This window comes from Phyllosticta citribraziliensis (assembly GCF_038025025.1).
Source record: "Phyllosticta citribraziliensis strain CPC 17464 chromosome Unknown J3D65scaffold_4, whole genome shotgun sequence".
Classification (NCBI taxonomy): Eukaryota; Fungi; Ascomycota; class Dothideomycetes; order Botryosphaeriales; family Phyllostictaceae; genus Phyllosticta; species Phyllosticta citribraziliensis.
Window position 1 is genome coordinate 2,072,756 of NW_027117341.1, and position 17,319 is coordinate 2,090,074.

Here is a 17,319-nt window from a genome sequence, read left to right on the forward strand (position 1 = left end):
GTGGATGGTTGGTCACCCTCCTTGCCTTGCTGCTGCTGATTGCGTCCCAGAGTTCGTCGATAGAAAGGGGCTGGTGGGATAGGCAGTGCGGTGGGAGTGCGGCTCCACTGATATTCGCAGTTTTTCTCTCCCTCATGGCTTGCGGGAGCTTGAATGGCTCACCTCTCATAGCACGACCTGATATCATGATTCCTACCTGGTCTCATCATTTCTACCCTTACAATCCCTCAGCGACTGCCGACGCGACGTCTGGGTGGAGCATCCAAACCTTAAGAGAACAGGGGTCGCGAATGACCTGACCCTGAGTCACTGAACCATAACCATACATGGCCGCCATCCCACCACCCTCGACTTTCTACCGATGGATGAGCCTGACAAAGCTTCTCAACTAGCCATGTGAGCCATAGCACATAAAGCGCTGCCCGCCCCTGGAAATCGGGGTCTTTTCTTCTCTCCCTCATCCCACATCTCTGTCGCACGTCAAAAACATTCAAGCCAGAATTCAAGCCAGAAACCCACGATCAAACACACACACTGCTACAACAGCTGAGAAGCATTCAAACGCACACACACCAATCTAAAACACTACCTCGTACGGTTGAGAAGGCCATCTCACACCTCAGGCCGCGCCGAATACACCGGTCACGGAGCATTCAAACACAAATCGTCTCCACCAACCACAACAAAAACCATGGACGACGCAAACGCCTCCATCAAGAGGACTCTTGCCGAGTTCGAGGCCGGCGTCCACAGCAGCCTCCGGGTCCGACAAATCCTCCTCGACGCCTCGTACATTGTGCAAACCAGCCAAAAGCTGAACTCACCGCGCCAACTCACGAACGCCTCGCTCATCCAGTCTTGGATCGACAAGACCAGCGCGAACCTGAGCGCCGTCAAGAAAGCCTACGACGCACTCAACAGACGCCGCCCGTGCTGCCTGCAGGCCGAACGATGCGTGGGAGTAGACGACCCCCAAACCGTCAGGGCCCGCAAGGAGAGATACATGCACGACGAGTGCGAAAGCTTGGCCTCCTACTGGGTCGCGGAGATCACCCCCATGACGCTTCGCAACGCCAATCTGCAGGTCGCCCTCGCCATCGTCAACGACCGCCAGCTGGACCTGTCCGCGTTCCGCAAGCAAGCCCTGCGCGCCGTCAAGGAGAAAGCCGCCGAGGCTTTCAGATCGTCCTCGTCGTCGTCGCCTCCCAAGACTGTCTCCGAGCCAGAACTGCCTCCGCCACTGCTCCCGCCAGCCAAACAGGACAACGTCGGCCAGAAAGACAAACCCAAAAAACAACACAAAACCGTCACCTTCGCGCGCTCCGCCTCCCTCCTCGGTCAAGAAGCCACCCACCGCCCCGCGCGCGCCTTCCACCGCAGCAGACCCGCCACCTACGTCCCGGGCCGCTGGGCGCCGCCGAACCGCAAACCACGACCGGACGCCGCCTGCACACCCACGACCTGCGCACCCGCTCGCAAGCTCAGCAAGCTCAGCAAACTCAGCAAGCGGGCTGCGTCGAAGGCCGCGCCCACCATGGCCCTGGACACGACGCCCGCCGCCGCCACCAAGTATCCGCTCGAGCCGTTCGACCCGTACGGCCCGCCGGCGTTTTTTAATACGTACGCCGATTACAGCTACAGCGGCGGCTGCCGCGATTTCAGGACGTTTGATTTTGCTAGCAACGCCGCGCCAAAGTCCTCACCCAGCTCCTCACCAAACTCACCAATTTCACCACCATCACCACTAGGATCAACCGACGAACTCGAAACCGAATCAGACGACGACCCCGCACCCGCCCTCCCGCTCGACGACATGTTCCTCGACACGAGCGGCATCAACGCATCGCCGTCGGCCTTCTACCACGACGACCCCTTGTTGGATGCGGAGGAGTGGGCGCTGGAGCAGGAGCGGCGCGCGGTTTGGGATGCGTTTTTCGCGCCGCTTCCTGCGCCGCGGAGGGGGCTGCTGCAGAGAGTTAGGAGTGCGAGTTTGGGGAGGGGGGGCTGTTGATGATCTTTCTTGTTTGTTTGTGTTTGTTGGTTTTGTTTTTGTTTTTGTTTTGTTTTGTCGTTGCAGCACTCGCTGCTTGGTTGGTTGTCCGCGTTCAGAGCTGCCTACCCCCCTTTGTCATCGAAATCTTCCCAAAATTTGTACGCGTACAAGCGCACGAACGCACATCACAAAAGCATCTGTCTTCTTCATTATCAAAAGAAATGGTCATTCCCTTCGTTCACATCAATCACTCTCACAACCCATCCTCTCTCCAAAAATCAATTCAATTTCATGCCGTGCCATGCCATGTGCAAGGGACATCTTGATCTGATTGACGTGCGGCCATTTTCAACCTCCCACTGCCGCACCGCCTCCGCCTCCGCCTCCGCTTCCGCTTCCTCCTGCTAGCTGCTCGACTGAATCGCCACGGCCCCGTGACATTCGCCTAGACTCCAGCTCCAGCGCGCAATCAAGATCCACTACGCGCGTTTTTCCTTTACGATGACCGGCGACATCCCCCACATAACGCAGGCGATGACACGCAGAGCGCTTGACCAGACTTCGATTGACTGTGAAACCAAGAGCGAACACGCCTGGGCGGCAACAGTTCGCGCAGACAGATAGCGCGGCGCACAGAGACAAAGGCAGCGTGCTAAGCCCGGAGCGCCATTTCACCAAGCCATCAGCGTTCCGCTGCGCCTGACGACATTCATGGCGGGCTTTTGATGGCGTGGCCGGCTGCTACTACCTGCTGCTGTGGTGGTGGTGAAAGGCCACCGCGCCGCTCTCTCGAAAAGGACCTGCCGCGTGTCTGACGATCGCGCTTGCAAGCTCCGTGGTTGATGGTGCCTGTCTAGCTGTTTGCCCGGGCGCTGGTGGCATTGGTTGTATTGTCGCTGTTGTCGAAGGTCAATGCGGAAGCGGACGGTGAACTCGACGAGCTGTCGGACGGCAAAGGAGACGCAGACAGAGGAGCCTGGTGAGCTGGCGGACTGGCAGCAGCGGCTTGGATTTGAGTAGCGCAGCTGTCGCTTCCGCTGCTACTGTCTGAGCTCGTGACGCCGCCGCTGCTGTCGTCAGAACTGTCAACAACAGGAGGCGCCTCGCCAGCCCGCAGCGGGCTCGGCAACGACAGACGAACGCGCTTAGGAGTGACTGGCGGCCGCGTGCCTTCGTCGCTGTCATCGCGGCGGCGCTTGGGGCCGGCAATCACCCACGGGCTGGCTGTCGGCAGCGGGACGGACGAGCAGCGAGCGCGCGAGGACAGAAGAGAGACTGGCGGGCGACCTGATGGGTGAGGCGAAGGGACTAGAATGGGAGGAGCGGAGCTGGCTCGCAATTGGCGCGGCGTTGAGAGGCGGATGCGCTTGGGCTTGGGCTTGTTGGAGTGCTGGGCAAAGCTCTCGTTGTCATCTTTGCGGTGGCGTTTCGGACTGCCAATCACCCACGGGGAGGCGGACGGCGGAGGCACAGAGGCAGACCGGGCGGCAGACGACGGGACAGAGGCGATTGAACGAGGAGAGGTAACGCCAACGGGCAAGACAGCAGGCGCGGGCGGCGGCGGCGAGATGGGGACGACGTCGATGAGGTGGTGCCGCTTCGGGCTGCCGGGACGTCCATCGCTGGCGTTGTCGTCCTCACGGCGGCGCTTTGGAGAGCTCAACGACGCAGGAGCGCGAGCCGAATCGGGACTTGACTGAAGGCGAGGAGGGGAATCGATACAGATGGGCGAAGCAGAGTAGTCGACAGGCTTCTTCAACATCTCCTCCATCTCCTTCGCCTCCGCCTCATCCAACTCCAGCTCCCACGGCGCCTTGCCAAAGTACCACGAGGTATTGACGATCTCGTCGCCTGGCGCGGCAGCCCAGCGGCCAGGGGCGTAGATGCGGCCCATACGCGCAAACGTCCTCTTGTTGCGGGCCTGGTGGTGCTCAGTGTGCAGATTGTGAAGACCGCCGTCATTGTCCCTGCACCACAGCAGGAACGAAAAGCGAAGCCGAGATTCCCAAGTTGGGTCGACGGGGTGTTCCACCTCTTGCACCGCGAGATTCGCGTTGGCTGCCTCGACTTTCGCCCGCCGCCACTTCTTGAGCTTCTGGATGTACACCGGCCGCATGTAGTGTGCCATCGGGCTCCAGCCCATGCTTCTGGCCTTCTCGACTACCACGAGAAGATGGTCGGCGACCTCATTGATCCTTTTCGCGCGCTCCTTCAGTATCTCTAGGGTTTGGCTCCCTTCAATAGTATGAGGCAGGGACGGACCGGGGGCGAGAGCGAGGGTGGCAGAAGGCTGGCCGTAGGATATCTGAGCCGGAGGTGTGTCGGCTGCGGCAGAAGGAAAAGAGTGGGCGAGGGCACAAAAGTAGTCGTCCGTGACGCGCATGATCTGGATCCTCGTCAGCAGAGTTGAAGAATATTGACGATGCGTCTGTTATCAAGCAAGACTGGAAGCAACCTACGATGAGAGACCAAAGTTTGACTGGTCGCAAAAGGAAACAGCGAAGGAGAGAAAGCTTGAGCGTCGGCCGGCGCCAAAAAGCCTGGTCGCGAGCTTGCAGGAGGATTTGGCAAGGTCACGAAAACGCGACGCAGTTTGGCGTGGTAGTATTGGAAGGTCGGGCGTCGGCGAGCAAAATAATCAAGGTTGGCCAGCGGGCGAGCCCCGGGCGCTGGTGTGGCTCGAACTGTCCTGACTGAAATGAAGTGAAAGCTTCGATGGTTGGCGCTGTGATTTTGATGGAGGCTCCCAATGCAACGCAAAATTGCCCTCAAAGCCAATTCCAACGCCCGCCGATTCATCTACACCCAGATAGCGCCATGGATACATAGAAGCACTTAGTCATTAAATTGCAAAGACTCGCCATCCGAGAACGACTTGCAGAACAGACCCGGTCGCTCCACCATTTGCATCAGTTTGAAAGAACGAAACGGCACCAAAAATACCATGTTTTTAACGCCTTGCAGTGGTGTTTGATGATTTTGAAAACTAAGACGGAGCCATTGGAACATGGAAAGATTGGGTATAGCTAAAACAGGTCCTGGGTCGGCATATGTCCTGCTAGCAGAGGTTGCCACTGCTCAGCCGCACTCAGTTCTGGGGGTAATTCACAGGGACTTTGAATCTGAGGATAGTCAGCATTATATGCCAACGTGGTAGACGGTTGTCTGCAAATATATGTCGCAAAAGAATCCATCGGGAGTGGAATCATCTCCCAGTCCTGCGTACGACAGGCGTATGAACTTGACTACCACCACCATCAAAGCTCTCCACATTATCCACAAAAGGGCTCTTGTCATCCGCAGGGTTTGGCGTGCCGAAGCTGCCCTTAACGTCGCCCGTTGTAGGTACTGCACTGGGCAGGTCTGCGAGCGAGCGAAGCGGATCGTTGCAAAAGATGGCAAGGAGCTTGTCAACGACATCTCGGAGCTGGTCTACGTGCTGGCCAAGCAATCGCGTCGACATGTGTGTGCGCTTGACAATCGCGGCGTCAGTGTGGCCGTCCTTGACTCATATTTTGGCAAGATACTTACCATGGCAAAAACCGCTCCACGATAGGTTTGGTGATAGACCAACTTGTACTCCTCGTCCCGCGCTGCGTCTTCCGGCGATATTTCTTCGTCCTGCTGCTGTGAATCTACGCCAACAGCAACCGAAGCCCGTCGTGGCTGCACCTTGTTTCCTCGCCTGCGCTGCTGTAGGCCATACATCCGCATACCAGCCATGACGAGCCGCGAGATTGTATCCTTATTCCGGGATTCGACCGCTGGCTCTCCGTCAAGGTCCGCCACACTGGCAACCCGCGACAGCGAAGAGCGCTTGGCTTGGCTCTCAAGACCATCTCTGCGGCTGGCAGGCCGAATCTCGAGATTGGCGCTCGGGGAGCGAGACAGCGATCGACTGCTTTTGACAGCGGCCGGTGGATCCGTGAGGCTTGAGGACGCGGAACGTTTTGGCTGCGGAACCGGGAAAGCGGATTCGTTGGCACGAGAGGCGGCAGCCGCCACACTTTCACCACCCCTGCGCCTTGCTCTTTTCCGTGGCTCCTCGGCTTCCTCAAAGACGCTCGCGAAACTCTCGCGCTTCCGCGCCTCCAATGTTGATGTTGTGGATGGCTGGGGGAGAAACTGGGCAACCTCTTCTCCATGAGATGCTGAGTACTCGTTGGGCGATAAAGGAGGCGTTGATTGCGCAGGGACTTGGTGAAGAAGGTCCGACGACAGCGGCACAGCGAGCACCCTGATTGCTGGTGTTTGTAGCGCGTCGTTCGCATTGAAACCTCTAGATTCGTCGGGCTCTGCACTGGCGAAGAACAGTATTTCTGTAACTCTTGGACCAGAGCCCCCCTTCTTGCTGTCAAAGGCCTTTGCTAGTATGCCGACAGGCGACTGGTGTCGAAAGTCTTGCCACCATTGACCGACCTCCGTTGAGCAATTGTCGAGCAGTAGCGTGTTGAACCAGTCCTGCGTCGGCTGTCGCTCCGAATAGACCTCCATCGGCGACCCAATGGCTAGGTAGAGCGGCATCTTCGTCATGTCCACGATGGCGAGGTATTTGAGTGATGTTTGCGACAGGGAGAAGGCAACGGGTTGTGCCGAGGCGAGTTCGACATCTTGACTCTCTCAGGAAGTGCGGTATGTGGCTTGCAAACGAACGAGGACCTACTTTCGATGTTGCCTCCACCAGGAAGCTGAATGTCGCCAGTCCAGACGTCCATGGCGGTTGTTGGGGTTGTCGCGAGGTGCTGCGTCTCGTCGTGGGAGACGCGTTGGTTGCGGACGCGTTTCCTGTCGCGTGACATCATTTTCGGCTAGCGTCGGGAGATCCCGAAAAGGAAATCCGACAAGGACACTTGCATTCGACAACAGAGGTCTGCTTTGAACTCATGTATTACGGTCTATTGTTTTTTGAAGAGCTATGCATGTCTCCACTGTTACCAGAATTTCCATCCGTGTTTTTCGCCACGCTCGCCATGGCGCCCGATTCTCCACCAGTACAACGGAACTCCAGCGAGGATAAACGCCAACACAAGCAGTGTCTGGACCGGCTCCGCAATCACAGCCCGGCTGACCAAGAACAGACTGACGCAACAAAATATTATGGGCGTGGTGATCCACGTCTTGTAAGGACGCTCCAAGTCAGGCTCTTTGACCCGGAGCACAATCAAACCGAGAACTGTGAAAAAGTAAAACGTGTATCCCGCAACGCCGTAGAACGTAACTAGTGTTGAAAACTCCCCGATAATAATGTAAACGGCCGTGAGGGCCCCGTTCAGAACCATTGCGTTGATGGGCGTCATGAAGAAGCCCGCATCGTCTGAAATCATCTCCACAAAGCGGTTGCTCGAGCGACTCGCTCGCGAATTGAGGCGCACCGCGGAACGGTTTCGGACACCAACCTTGCCAAAGATTTCCGGAAGGTAGCCCTCCTTGCCCGCGGCATAGACCAATCGCCCGCTGGTGAATGTCGTCGCGTTGAGCGCACCAAAGCAGCTCCCTCCAACAGCCAGAGCAAGAATCAAAGAGCCGATCGGGCCCAAAACCTGCGATCCAAAGGCGATGGCCACGGTGTTGCTCGATGCAATCGCCGAAAGTGGTAGGACAAGAAAGTACGCAATGTTGGCGAGAATGTAGGCGAGAATTACGAGAGGGAGCGAAGTGTGAATCACTCGTGGCAAGTCACGAGCAGGGTTGATGAATTCGCCAGTGACATAGTTGACCTGCGTCCGTTAGCGTGCAAAGCTGTAACCAGGGTGGAAATATTACATTATCCCAACCGTCAAACGCCCAGAGCCCAGCGTACAGTGCCACGGCGAGGTTGGAAATGTTGGTGTTTGTGCCCTCGAACCAGCCCTTGTCTTTCCAATCTCCGCTGGCTGGCCCTTTCCAAGACCAGCCAGAGACGGCGACAACGATTCCTGCAATTGTGATCCCAAGCAAGGCAATGAACTTGAGGAACATGAAAACATCGGCGCTTCTGGTTCCCAGTTTCGTAGAGACGCAATTGAGTAGTGTTACGAGTATCAATCCGCCGAGCGCAACTCCTTTGTTTAACCAGATGCTAATTTCTGCGGCATCTGGACCAATGACGGCGCGCACGCAGTATTCCCCAAGGATGATGGCGATGATTGCTGCTGATCCAGGCTTCAGGACACAGACAGCACTCCACGTGAACAAAAAGCCGGACCATTCTCCAAATATCTTGGCCAGATAGACTTGCGCGCCGCCATTGAGAGGGATCGCACCGCCCAGCTCAGCATAACTGGCGGCACCGGTCCATGCCAACAGCCCCGCGATCAGCCATATTATGAGCGAAGCCCCCGGCGACCCGGCATTGATGTTGACCTGGCTCGGGGAAGAAAAGATTCCAGATCCAATGATGAGGCCGACAACCAGCGACACACCGTTGAGGTACGTCAGTGATTTGAGCTTCTCCAACGAGCCGCCATTTAGCGACGACGATGGCTCAAAATGCGCCGCAGATGGCGCCCCTAGCGCAGTGTATCCGCCGGCTGTTGTGGAAAGAGGGAACAGGTTCGCAGAGAAGTCGAATGTGGAGCCGCCGGAAAAGGATCGCGCTCGAGCGGGGTTCTGGTCGGACAGCGGATCTTCATCTTCGAGAGATAGTCGCCTTGAAGAGGGAGGGCCAGGCGACGATGACTCGGAATCCCGTCGCGAGTCCTGGTCAGAAGAAGCAAGGGAGGCTAGCTCGAGGGAGTCGCGGAGAGGCTGGCTGGCGTAGCGAGACATGGCGTGGAGGTGAGCGAAGCGGCGAGGGAACGGGACGGACGGGCACTATCTGAAGAACTGGCTGGAGCAGGCCATAGTCGTGCGCAGCTAGAGTGCTTCGGGGATGGATTGGAGAGGAAGAAGGTTGGCTTTGAGTTGGCGCAGGGGATAAAGAGGGTCGTCTCCAATTCCGGTCGACGCGCTGTCTCGGCCCGTAAGTGCCAAGACTCGGCCCGCTGGAGGTTTCGGCCTTGGCCACGGCATGCCGCCAAAAGACGCGCCGGGCCGCTGTCCGTCTCCAACGCGACGACCTCGACGTGCGACCTTTTCTCACGTCCCAATGCTCGCGCCCGACCGTCCTATTCCATGACCGCCCTTAGCGTACTTGCCGCACGCTCGTCATGGGCTCGCCGACCGCTCCTTCAACTGCGACTCGCCCGCCTTAGGCGCGCTGCTTCGACCGATGCCAACGTCAACGAGAAGCTCGACTTTCCAGCCATAGACCGCAAATGGCGAGAGAGGTGGAAGACCACGGGACAAGTGCAGCTCTCGAACGCTGCGGAGAAGAAATACATCCTGCCCATGTTCCCATACCCATCTGGCGCACTGCACATGGGCCATGTCCGAGTCTACACCATCTCCGATGTCCTCGCGCGATTCTGGTTGCTCTCTGGATATCAAACAATACATCCGATGGGGTGGGATGCCTTTGGTCTGCCAGCTGAAAATGCCGCCATTGAACGAGGCATTGATCCTGCAGAGTGGACCGTGTCCAACATTCGAAAGATGAAGGAGCAGCTGGAAAAGATGAATGGGCGTTGGGATTGGGATCGAGTACGTCTGTTGTCGCAAACCGGCGTGTATGTAGCTAATTAGAATTCTTGCAATGTAGGAAATCATGACTTGCGATCCCTCGTTTTACAAGCACACTCAGGGTCTTTTCCTCCTCCTTCATTCCAAGGGACTTGCGTACCAAGACGAGGCCGAGGTCAACTGGGACCCCGTCGACGGTACTGTCCTCGCAAACGAACAAGTCGATTCGAAAGGTTTTTCGTGGCGCTCCGGCGCCAAGGTCGAAAAGAGGCGCATGAAGCAGTGGTTCCTGCGCATCACAGCTTTCAAAGAAGCCCTCCTCGAAGACATCGACAAGATTCTTGCAAAAGATGGGCGGTGGCCAGACCGCGTTTTGTCTATGCAGAAAAATTGGATAGGGAAATCGGAGGGCCAACAGCTCCAGTTCAAGATGCAAATGATTGACGGCGAAGATCTCCCCCCAGCCGAGGTATTCACCACTCGCGTCGATACCCTGTTTGGAGTGCAGTACATTGCACTCTCTCTCGAACACCCGATAGTCAAAGAAATGGCCCAAGGATTTCCAGAGCTCCAGAAATTCATTGAGGAGGCTCCCTACTACCCTCCTGATTCCAAGGCAGGGTTCTTGCTACCCGGTGTCCACGCCATCAATCCTGCATCGACTCTCGACAACCCTTCATCACATGTACAAAAGCCTCTGCCCGTATTTGTGGCTCCTTATGTTCTCAGTGGCTACGGATCGGGTGCTGTCATGGGCGTACCTGGTCACGATGGTCGGGACTACGCTTTTTGGAATGAAAATATGGGAAATTCTCCTATTTTAAAAGTCGTCGAGCCCGAGGCTCCCAAAAAGAGGACTCAGAACCAGGGGAGACAGGACAAAGTATTCATTGCGGAGGTGAAACACTTCCAGAACAAAGGACGACTGACCGACGCTTGCGGTCCTGTAAGTGGTCTTACGTCGGACGAGGCTATTCCTGTGCTCGTCAAGCTTCTCCGCGCTGGTGGACAAGAGGTCGAAACCAAACACAACTGGCGGCTTCGCGACTGGCTTATTAGCCGTCAACGGTACTGGGGAACTCCGATCCCAATCGTGCACTGCGAATCTTGTGGCCCGGTGCCGGTCAAGAAGTCCGACCTTCCCGTCGAGCTCCCAAGGCTTGTCGGAAGTGAGCTTGGAAAAGGCGGCAATCCTTTGGCCGACGAAAAAATGTCCGACTGGGTTAACACGGAGTGCCCCAAGTGCAACAAGCCCGCGAAGCGTGAAACGGATACGATGGACACCTTTATGGATTCTTCGTGGTACTTTTTCCGCTTCGCAGACCCTCACAACGAAGGGCACGTCTTCGAACGCAACAAGGCAAACGAGTTCTTGCCTGTCGACCTCTACATTGGCGGAATCGAACATGCCATCTTGCATCTTTTGTATGCCCGCTTCATCTCCAAGTTTTTGCATAGCGCCAAAAAGTGGGACGGCGGTGGAAGCGAGTATGGGGGAGAGCCTTTCAAAAGACTCATCACGCAAGGCATGGTCCACGGCAAGACGTTGAAACACCCCACCACTGGACGTTTCCTCAAGCCTGACGAAGTGTTCCACACCAAAGGGGATGTTCCTCGTGTGGTAGGGACCAACGAGGCGGCCCTCGAGACGTTTGAGAAAATGTCAAAAAGCAAGTACAACGGTGTGGACCCTGTCGAGACCATCTCCAGGTGGGGTGCTGATGCCACTCGTGCCCATATCCTCTTCCAGGCTCCCGTCACTGAAGTGTTGAAGTGGGACGATGAAAAGATTGTCGGCATCCAGCGCTGGTTCAAGCGCGTCTGGAAGATCACCAAGGCAGCTACCGACCTCCCGCCAACTTTACCGCCCGTCAAGAGTGCACCTGCATCGGGTGCGTTAACGAAGGCCGACGAGATTCATCTCAAGACGCAACAGACCATCAAAAAGATTATGACATCGTTCGAATCGACGCTCTCCCTCAACACCGTCATTTCAGACTTGACCAAATTCACAAACAGCTTGCATGAAGAAGACCCCTCGGCCTTTGAGTCCACCGCCGACAAGTCCGGCAACCCCATCTTACGCGACCCCCAAGGCGTCAATCTGGTGGAGACCAACTTTTGCCGACGCTACTACGAAGCAGTCCAATCCCTCCTCATCATGCTTGCGCCCATCGCGCCTGCTTTTGCCGAGGAATGCTACGAGCAGCTCGTAAACTCGCCACCCTACCGCATTTACAACAAGCACGGGCAGAGACGAACCTTCCCAGGCACTATCTTCGCTGAGTCTTTCCCCAGCTACAGCGACGAGCTCATCGCCGCGCTTTCCCGGCGGGACATGCCGGTGGGCATCGCCATCGAGGGCAAAGTACGCATTCAGATCCGCGTGCCAGCGCCTGACCTCGCGCTGCTGGCTATGAAGACGAGGCCGCAGGTCGAGGCCCTCAAGCATTATGTCATTGAGCAAGTTTTGCAAACGAAGGAGGGCCAGCGCCTCATTGGGCCTGGCCGCATTTACGACATCGCCGATCCTGCTGCAATGCAAGGGATAGAACTACATAGTTCTGGCCTGAAGGGACAGCTCCTGAACGTTATCAAGTGGCGTTCTACGAAGGAGAAGGCGGATTACTTGAGCAAGCTACATCAGACAGAGTCTTAATTCATTGAGAAGAGTCTGAGAAAGATCACTCATAGAGCATCGATGTGCCGTCATGGTCTGTGATGTACGGATGCGATTGGTCTGGGTAAATCGGAAAGTTGGCTTCCATTCCCCTTCGGGAGTTCTTTCGCGAGACATGAGGACATATCGATCTATGATTCGAATAGAGGAAAACCAGTCCACCACGGTAATCTCAAAAACTTGCGACAAAAATCGAGGGGACGTCGATGGCTGAGACAAAAAGGGACTCGAATAACGCTTGACAATCCACGGTAGGTCTTTCTGCATCCTGTTCCGCCTCTGCAACACCAGCTGTCATTTGTCTTGTCTCTTTCGCCTCCTTTCTTCGATTACTCAGAGCTCTCGTGTAAGCGATCATCCACGGCAGCGAAGAGTGGATTCAATTTCCTCCGTCTTGAATGGGCGTTATGCTCAGGTATTGTCTGTCCGACCTCCCTAGCTCCAGTCACTCTGCAGATAAACCCGCGAAGGCGCTATGAGTCGCCGCTTCGAGTAGTCGTTTCCAAAAGCATCACCGCGAGCCATCAGTCCCACGCCGACCAGCATTTGAATTTTTTCTCCATTCCAGGTCTCATCCTTCTCGTCCAAGACATCGTTGGCTTGATCGGCCTGCAAAACAGGGTCTTTGACTTTAAACGACTTTCCGACGACGCCCTCCGGCTGGACCCACTCAAATTGAGTCCGATGGGTCATCAACCGTAAGTGAAGATTGCCAGCTTGACGCAGGATCTGGCTGAGGTCTTGGTTCATCCCCAGTCTCTCAGTTTCATCCATATCCCTTTGGATCCACAACTGAGGAGGCCCCTCCAGGAACGTTTTCCGTAAGTAATGGTAGATTGATTTCAGGCCGTCCTTGGGTACTGACTTAGGGCAAAGGATCTCGTTTGGCTCGGCGCGCGTAGTCTGAGGGCAAGATGACTCCGGAAAACTATGCCTCAAGATGTTGAGTCTGAATGCTATCGCTTTGATGACGTCATCTGCCAGTCCTGTCAGCTCTCAGTCATCTTGGCCGCCACGAAAAAGCTCACCGGACGACATTTCTTGGAACATCTTCTTTGCCACCATTCTGAAGGTGAATTCTCCCTTCATGTTATCCGGGTCACGCCAATGGAAGAAGGGGTCCTCGAAAATTGCGCGCAGAATGAAGTTTGACAGCAAAGCGGCAAAGACGAGAAAGGGATGCTCCAGCTCTCTCAAAGATCGGAAATCCTTGATGCTGGTGATACGCACAACCTGGTGCAAGAACGCCTGCTGCTTAAAAAATTCTTCTTTTCGCTGTTTCGGAGGGAAGAGTTTCCCAAACGAGTCAACGCTGTACTTCCGGGCCCAGGTTCGTATGGACGACTGCAGGTCCTTTACAGCAAACGCGATTGACTGGTCGCCCTCGGGCATCCACTTGGAATCCTCGCACTTCAAGAACCTGTCGTGAAACAGCTGAAGCTGTTCGACACACTCGTCCAGCTCTTGCTGCTTTTCTTCAAGCTTTTGCTCGAGGTCCTCTTTCTCCTGGGACCATTGAGCAGCAACTTCCTCAAACTTCGGCCTTTGGCCCCTCTGAAGCCCAAGAATTTCTTCGACGTCCGTTTGTTGGCGTTCAATTTGCCCTTTCAAGGAGCTGACGAGTCGAAATAGGTCTTTGTCATCCAAATCAATGCTGGAGCTGTTCTTGTTCGTCGGCGAACGGGATGAGTCTCCATCTTCCGATTCGTCTTGTCCAATGTTATGGGATTCCTTTACCTCTGGCGTCCATTTGGCGCGTTTCACGGGACTGATCGCATCCTCCTTCTGTTCCGCTCTCTTTTGCTTGACAGGTCGTGATTTTGTCATAGTCTCTTCTACAACTCAGGAGTTTCAGAAACGTGTGTTCCGAGAAAGCAACTGAGAAGCTGGAAGCTTTTATCTCGCAGAGTCCACCATGACTACGAAAACTTACCGTGACCCATCATTCGAAGCATATCGAGGCCAACGACAACACGTTTCGCATATCATTACTGATTTCGGTTGTCAACGACGGTCGTACGTTGCTGAATCGCCTTGGCTTAACACGGGCGCGGCTGACGTAGAAGTTAAAATCACGAGCTTGCTTACCTATTGGACCCGATAGCACACGACTGGGCGTCAATCGAGGCGATTGCTCTAGCCCGGCCAATCAGCAAACTTCAATGAGAGGCTGAAAGCTTTCCATCCTGGCCATTTTTTCAGCCGCTCCTGTTTTCATCTGTCCCATCTCCTCAACACCAGATCAGACAGCCATCACATCGTTTGAGATTCATCAGCTTTCTGCCACGATAACAAATTTTCAAGTGCTGATATTGACAACCATGCGTCTTTCTTGCCGAGGGACGCAGTGCGTCAGTCTTTCGTAGCTCCGCTATGCCGCAAACACCTAGACTACCACTTCTGCTTAGGTCTGTCGGAATTTAACTCAGAGCTCGACGCACGCCGTCAAACACCAAAAGTCTTTGATATCCCACTTTCACATGCTGCCTTTCTATGCTCCCGTAGCGTTCCGCGGGCGACAATAGCGGGAGTTGTGAGTCCCCCAGTCCAAATCTCGACTCCTTTGCTGCAATACAAATACCTCACCAACATTTGTCAATCTCTGGCCGTCTTGTCGGTCGGAAAGGTCTAACCAGGCTTCATCAGTCCTGTTCCGCAACATGCGTGCCTCCGTTACTCCTGAATCGGGCTCTTCCGAAGCTCGCGCGAGATCTGCGACGACTGAAATTGCACATAAAATTGTTCTTGGCCTCGACTTTGGCACAACCTTCACTGGTACGCATGGCGTGGAGCATTGCACTCAGATTGCTGACAGTTTGCCAGGTGTGGCGTACGGTACGACTGCGGGGACTTCACAAGAAGTTGAAGTCATCTCAAACTGGCCGGGTGCCTCAATTGCCGCGCAAAAGGTTCCTTCGCGCATTGCCTACGAAGAGGAAAATCTGAAGCTCAGCTCCGACAAATGGGGCTACCAGGTGAACGGCCGAATGGCGTCGTATTCGTGGTTCAAGCTTCTGCTCGATTCCAACGTTGACCGCACGAAATATGACGACGTTTCCCTCTTCACGGCCTACAGCGGAATCCTCCAGTTACCAGAGTGGCGCTCGCCCCGAGATGTGGTTGAAGATTACTTGGGCCACATCTGCGAGTTTGCGACCGAGTTCCTCGCCAAGAGATTCACTGAAGAAAGCTTTCGAACAATCCCAATTGAAGTCTGGATCACAGTGCCGGCCATTTGGAGCGATGCCGCAAAGGATCAGACAAGGGCTGCGGCCATGGCGGCGGGATTCGGGTCTCACCCGGGTGACACCGTCAAGATGATTACCGAGCCGGAGGCTGCTGCCCTGGACGTTCTCCGCATGACGCGCAACTCGGTCCACCCCATTGCCAAAGGCGAAACCTTTATGGTCTGCGACTGTGGAGGCGGCACCGTTGATCTCACCACTTACGTCGTGCAGTGTTGCGAGCCGGGATTCAAATTTCAAGAAGTCTGCGCTGGCGAAGGGGGCAAGTGCGGCGGTTCCTTTGTTGACCGCAAATTTGACGAGTGGATGACCAAAACGTTTGGAAAGAAGTATACTGAACTCAGTCCCAAGTATCGTGGTCCTGGCTCCGCGATGATGGAGTCTTTTGAGCGGGCCAAGCAACGATTTGAGCTCAAGTTGCTCGAGCGCGGCAACAGCGAGATGGTCGAAATTGAGCACGTCAAGATGGACAGGGATAGCTCCGACATTTATGACCGCAGGGAGAGCACTGTCTCCTTTTCTTGGTAAGTGACCGGTGTTGCCACTTGAGTTCCCTGCTGACTACGTACAGGAAGGTGATGCAGTCCTTTTTTGATCCTGTCGTTGACAAGATCTTGGAGCTCGTCAAAAAGCAGGTGCGCGAGACAAAGAAAAGAGGCGGACTGAAGGTCAACCGCATCGTCCTTGTCGGAGGTTTTGGCGACAGCCGCTACGTAAGCCGACGACTGAAGTTCTGGTGTCAGTCCCAGGAGCTAAAGATCAAGTTGTTGTGCCCACCAAATTGCCAAGGGGCCATCATGAAAGGGGCCGTTATCTGAGGCCTTGAGGGCCTGAAGCCGAATGTTAGGATATCACGTCGGCACTATGGTTTCGGTATCAGTCTTCTGTTCAGAGACGGAAAAGACCGACCAGAGGACATGTGGGTGGGCAGTTTTGACCGCCAGAGGATGGCGTACAATCGAATGTGTTGGGCATTGAAAAAGGCAAGCCACAGTCGGCGTAGAAGAGCCGATGGCAAACAAACTGATCACGTGCAGGGTCAGAAGGTTCCGAGCGACTTCACGACGACTCAGAGTGTCCAGCGCGAGATTTTGCCAAATGAGATCCGCGACCACGACGCCCTGGACGTCTTCACGTGCAGTGCAGATCATGCGCCAGACTTTGAGTACTCCAAGGGGATGAAGCTGGTCGGGACCATTCACATGACCTTCACTGAGGAAGACATGCAGAATGCCCGGTCGTGGTTCAACCACAAGATGAACAAGTGGGTCAAGGTGTTGTACTACGATATTCACGTCAACATGAGCGCCGACGAGGGCTTTCTGACTGTCAAGGTCATGAACGACAAGCGAGAGATGGGAAACGCGGTCATCGAATTCTACCAAGGAGACTGAGAACGGTTTGTGGGAGGAGAGGAGGCTTGTGAAATTTGCAATGCGTCAATTGCGTTGAAGGCGTTGAGCGTCACTTCTCATCCTGTCTAGGTCTTTCCTTCTTCACACAACCCACACTACTTTTCCTGTGCCACTGCGTCTTTGCTCGCTGGTACGCAAGTTCGTGCAGCCAGATTCGGTGATGGAAAACACGACAAAATCTGCGCTCTGATGATTACGATTGACAGAGGCAAGCCGCTTCAAGCGGCGTCTACCTCCAGCATTTAGGGTAGCTCGACGCCTCAATCCAAGATCGCTCGCGGAGTGGCCAAACACCACATCCAGACTCTAGCGGTCCCGACGCTGTCGACAGGGAGTCGTTGAGCGGTGAGCGGGCCGCTGCGTCCTTCTCGCTTGCGATTCCTTGTGGTCGCGAACAATCCCTGTCGTTGCATTTGACATCTCCCCTGCTGCATGTAGGCATGCGGC

At 55.3% G+C, this 17,319-nt stretch overlaps 7 protein-coding genes across 7 annotated transcripts; 3 read left to right on the forward strand and 4 right to left on the reverse strand.

The window, feature by feature from the left end:
• Positions 1 to 691: 691 nt before the first annotated feature.
• On the forward strand, positions 692 to 2,011 carry J3D65DRAFT_666635 (uncharacterized protein; the record flags this gene model as incomplete). The annotated part of the gene is made up of 1 exon (XM_066802938.1): positions 692 to 2,011. The coding sequence occupies one exon, from the start codon at positions 692 to 694 to the stop codon at positions 2,009 to 2,011; it is 1,320 nt and encodes a 439-aa protein (XP_066657238.1).
• Positions 2,012 to 2,804: 793 nt separating this feature from the next.
• J3D65DRAFT_620376 (uncharacterized protein) lies at positions 2,805 to 4,038 on the reverse strand. The gene has a single exon (XM_066799865.1). The coding sequence runs from the start codon at positions 3,885 to 3,887 to the stop codon at positions 2,847 to 2,849; it is 1,041 nt and encodes a 346-aa protein (XP_066657239.1). The 5' UTR covers positions 3,888 to 4,038; the 3' UTR covers positions 2,805 to 2,846.
• Positions 4,039 to 5,009: 971 nt separating this feature from the next.
• J3D65DRAFT_303589 (uncharacterized protein) lies at positions 5,010 to 6,743 on the reverse strand. The gene is made up of 2 exons (XM_066795219.1): positions 5,525 to 6,743; positions 5,010 to 5,465 (listed from the first exon to the last, which is right to left on the reverse strand). The coding sequence occupies exons 1-2, from the start codon at positions 6,524 to 6,526 to the stop codon at positions 5,199 to 5,201; spliced, it is 1,269 nt and encodes a 422-aa protein (XP_066657240.1). The 5' UTR covers positions 6,527 to 6,743; the 3' UTR covers positions 5,010 to 5,198.
• A 120-nt stretch (positions 6,744 to 6,863) lies between these two features.
• On the reverse strand, positions 6,864 to 8,926 carry J3D65DRAFT_676051 (large neutral amino acids transporter small subunit 2). Its single transcript, XM_066803595.1, has 2 exons — positions 7,757 to 8,926; positions 6,864 to 7,710 (listed from the first exon to the last, which is right to left on the reverse strand). Exons 1-2 carry the CDS (start codon positions 8,738 to 8,740, stop codon positions 6,925 to 6,927), a joined length of 1,770 nt encoding a protein of 589 aa, XP_066657241.1. The 5' UTR covers positions 8,741 to 8,926; the 3' UTR covers positions 6,864 to 6,924.
• Positions 8,927 to 9,085: 159 nt separating this feature from the next.
• Positions 9,086 to 12,191, forward strand: J3D65DRAFT_645280 (leucine--tRNA ligase precursor, mitochondrial; the record flags this gene model as incomplete). Its single annotated transcript, XM_066802203.1, has 3 exons — positions 9,086 to 9,553; positions 9,612 to 11,744; positions 11,778 to 12,191. The coding sequence occupies 3 exons, from the start codon at positions 9,086 to 9,088 to the stop codon at positions 12,189 to 12,191; spliced, it is 3,015 nt and encodes a 1,004-aa protein (XP_066657242.1).
• Positions 12,192 to 12,600: 409 nt separating this feature from the next.
• Positions 12,601 to 14,039, reverse strand: J3D65DRAFT_676053 (uncharacterized protein; the record flags this gene model as incomplete). Its single annotated transcript, XM_066803596.1, has 2 exons — positions 12,601 to 13,189; positions 13,241 to 14,039. The coding sequence occupies 2 exons, from the start codon at positions 14,037 to 14,039 to the stop codon at positions 12,648 to 12,650; spliced, it is 1,341 nt and encodes a 446-aa protein (XP_066657243.1). The 3' UTR covers positions 12,601 to 12,647.
• Positions 14,040 to 14,682: 643 nt separating this feature from the next.
• Positions 14,683 to 16,851, forward strand: J3D65DRAFT_657497 (uncharacterized protein; the record flags this gene model as incomplete). The annotated part of the gene is made up of 5 exons (XM_066802518.1): positions 14,683 to 14,745; positions 14,859 to 14,987; positions 15,036 to 15,981; positions 16,029 to 16,170; positions 16,285 to 16,851. The coding sequence occupies exons 2-5, from the start codon at positions 14,873 to 14,875 to the stop codon at positions 16,849 to 16,851; spliced, it is 1,770 nt and encodes a 589-aa protein (XP_066657244.1). The 5' UTR covers positions 14,683 to 14,745; positions 14,859 to 14,872.
• Between the last annotated feature and the right edge of the window lie 468 nt (positions 16,852 to 17,319).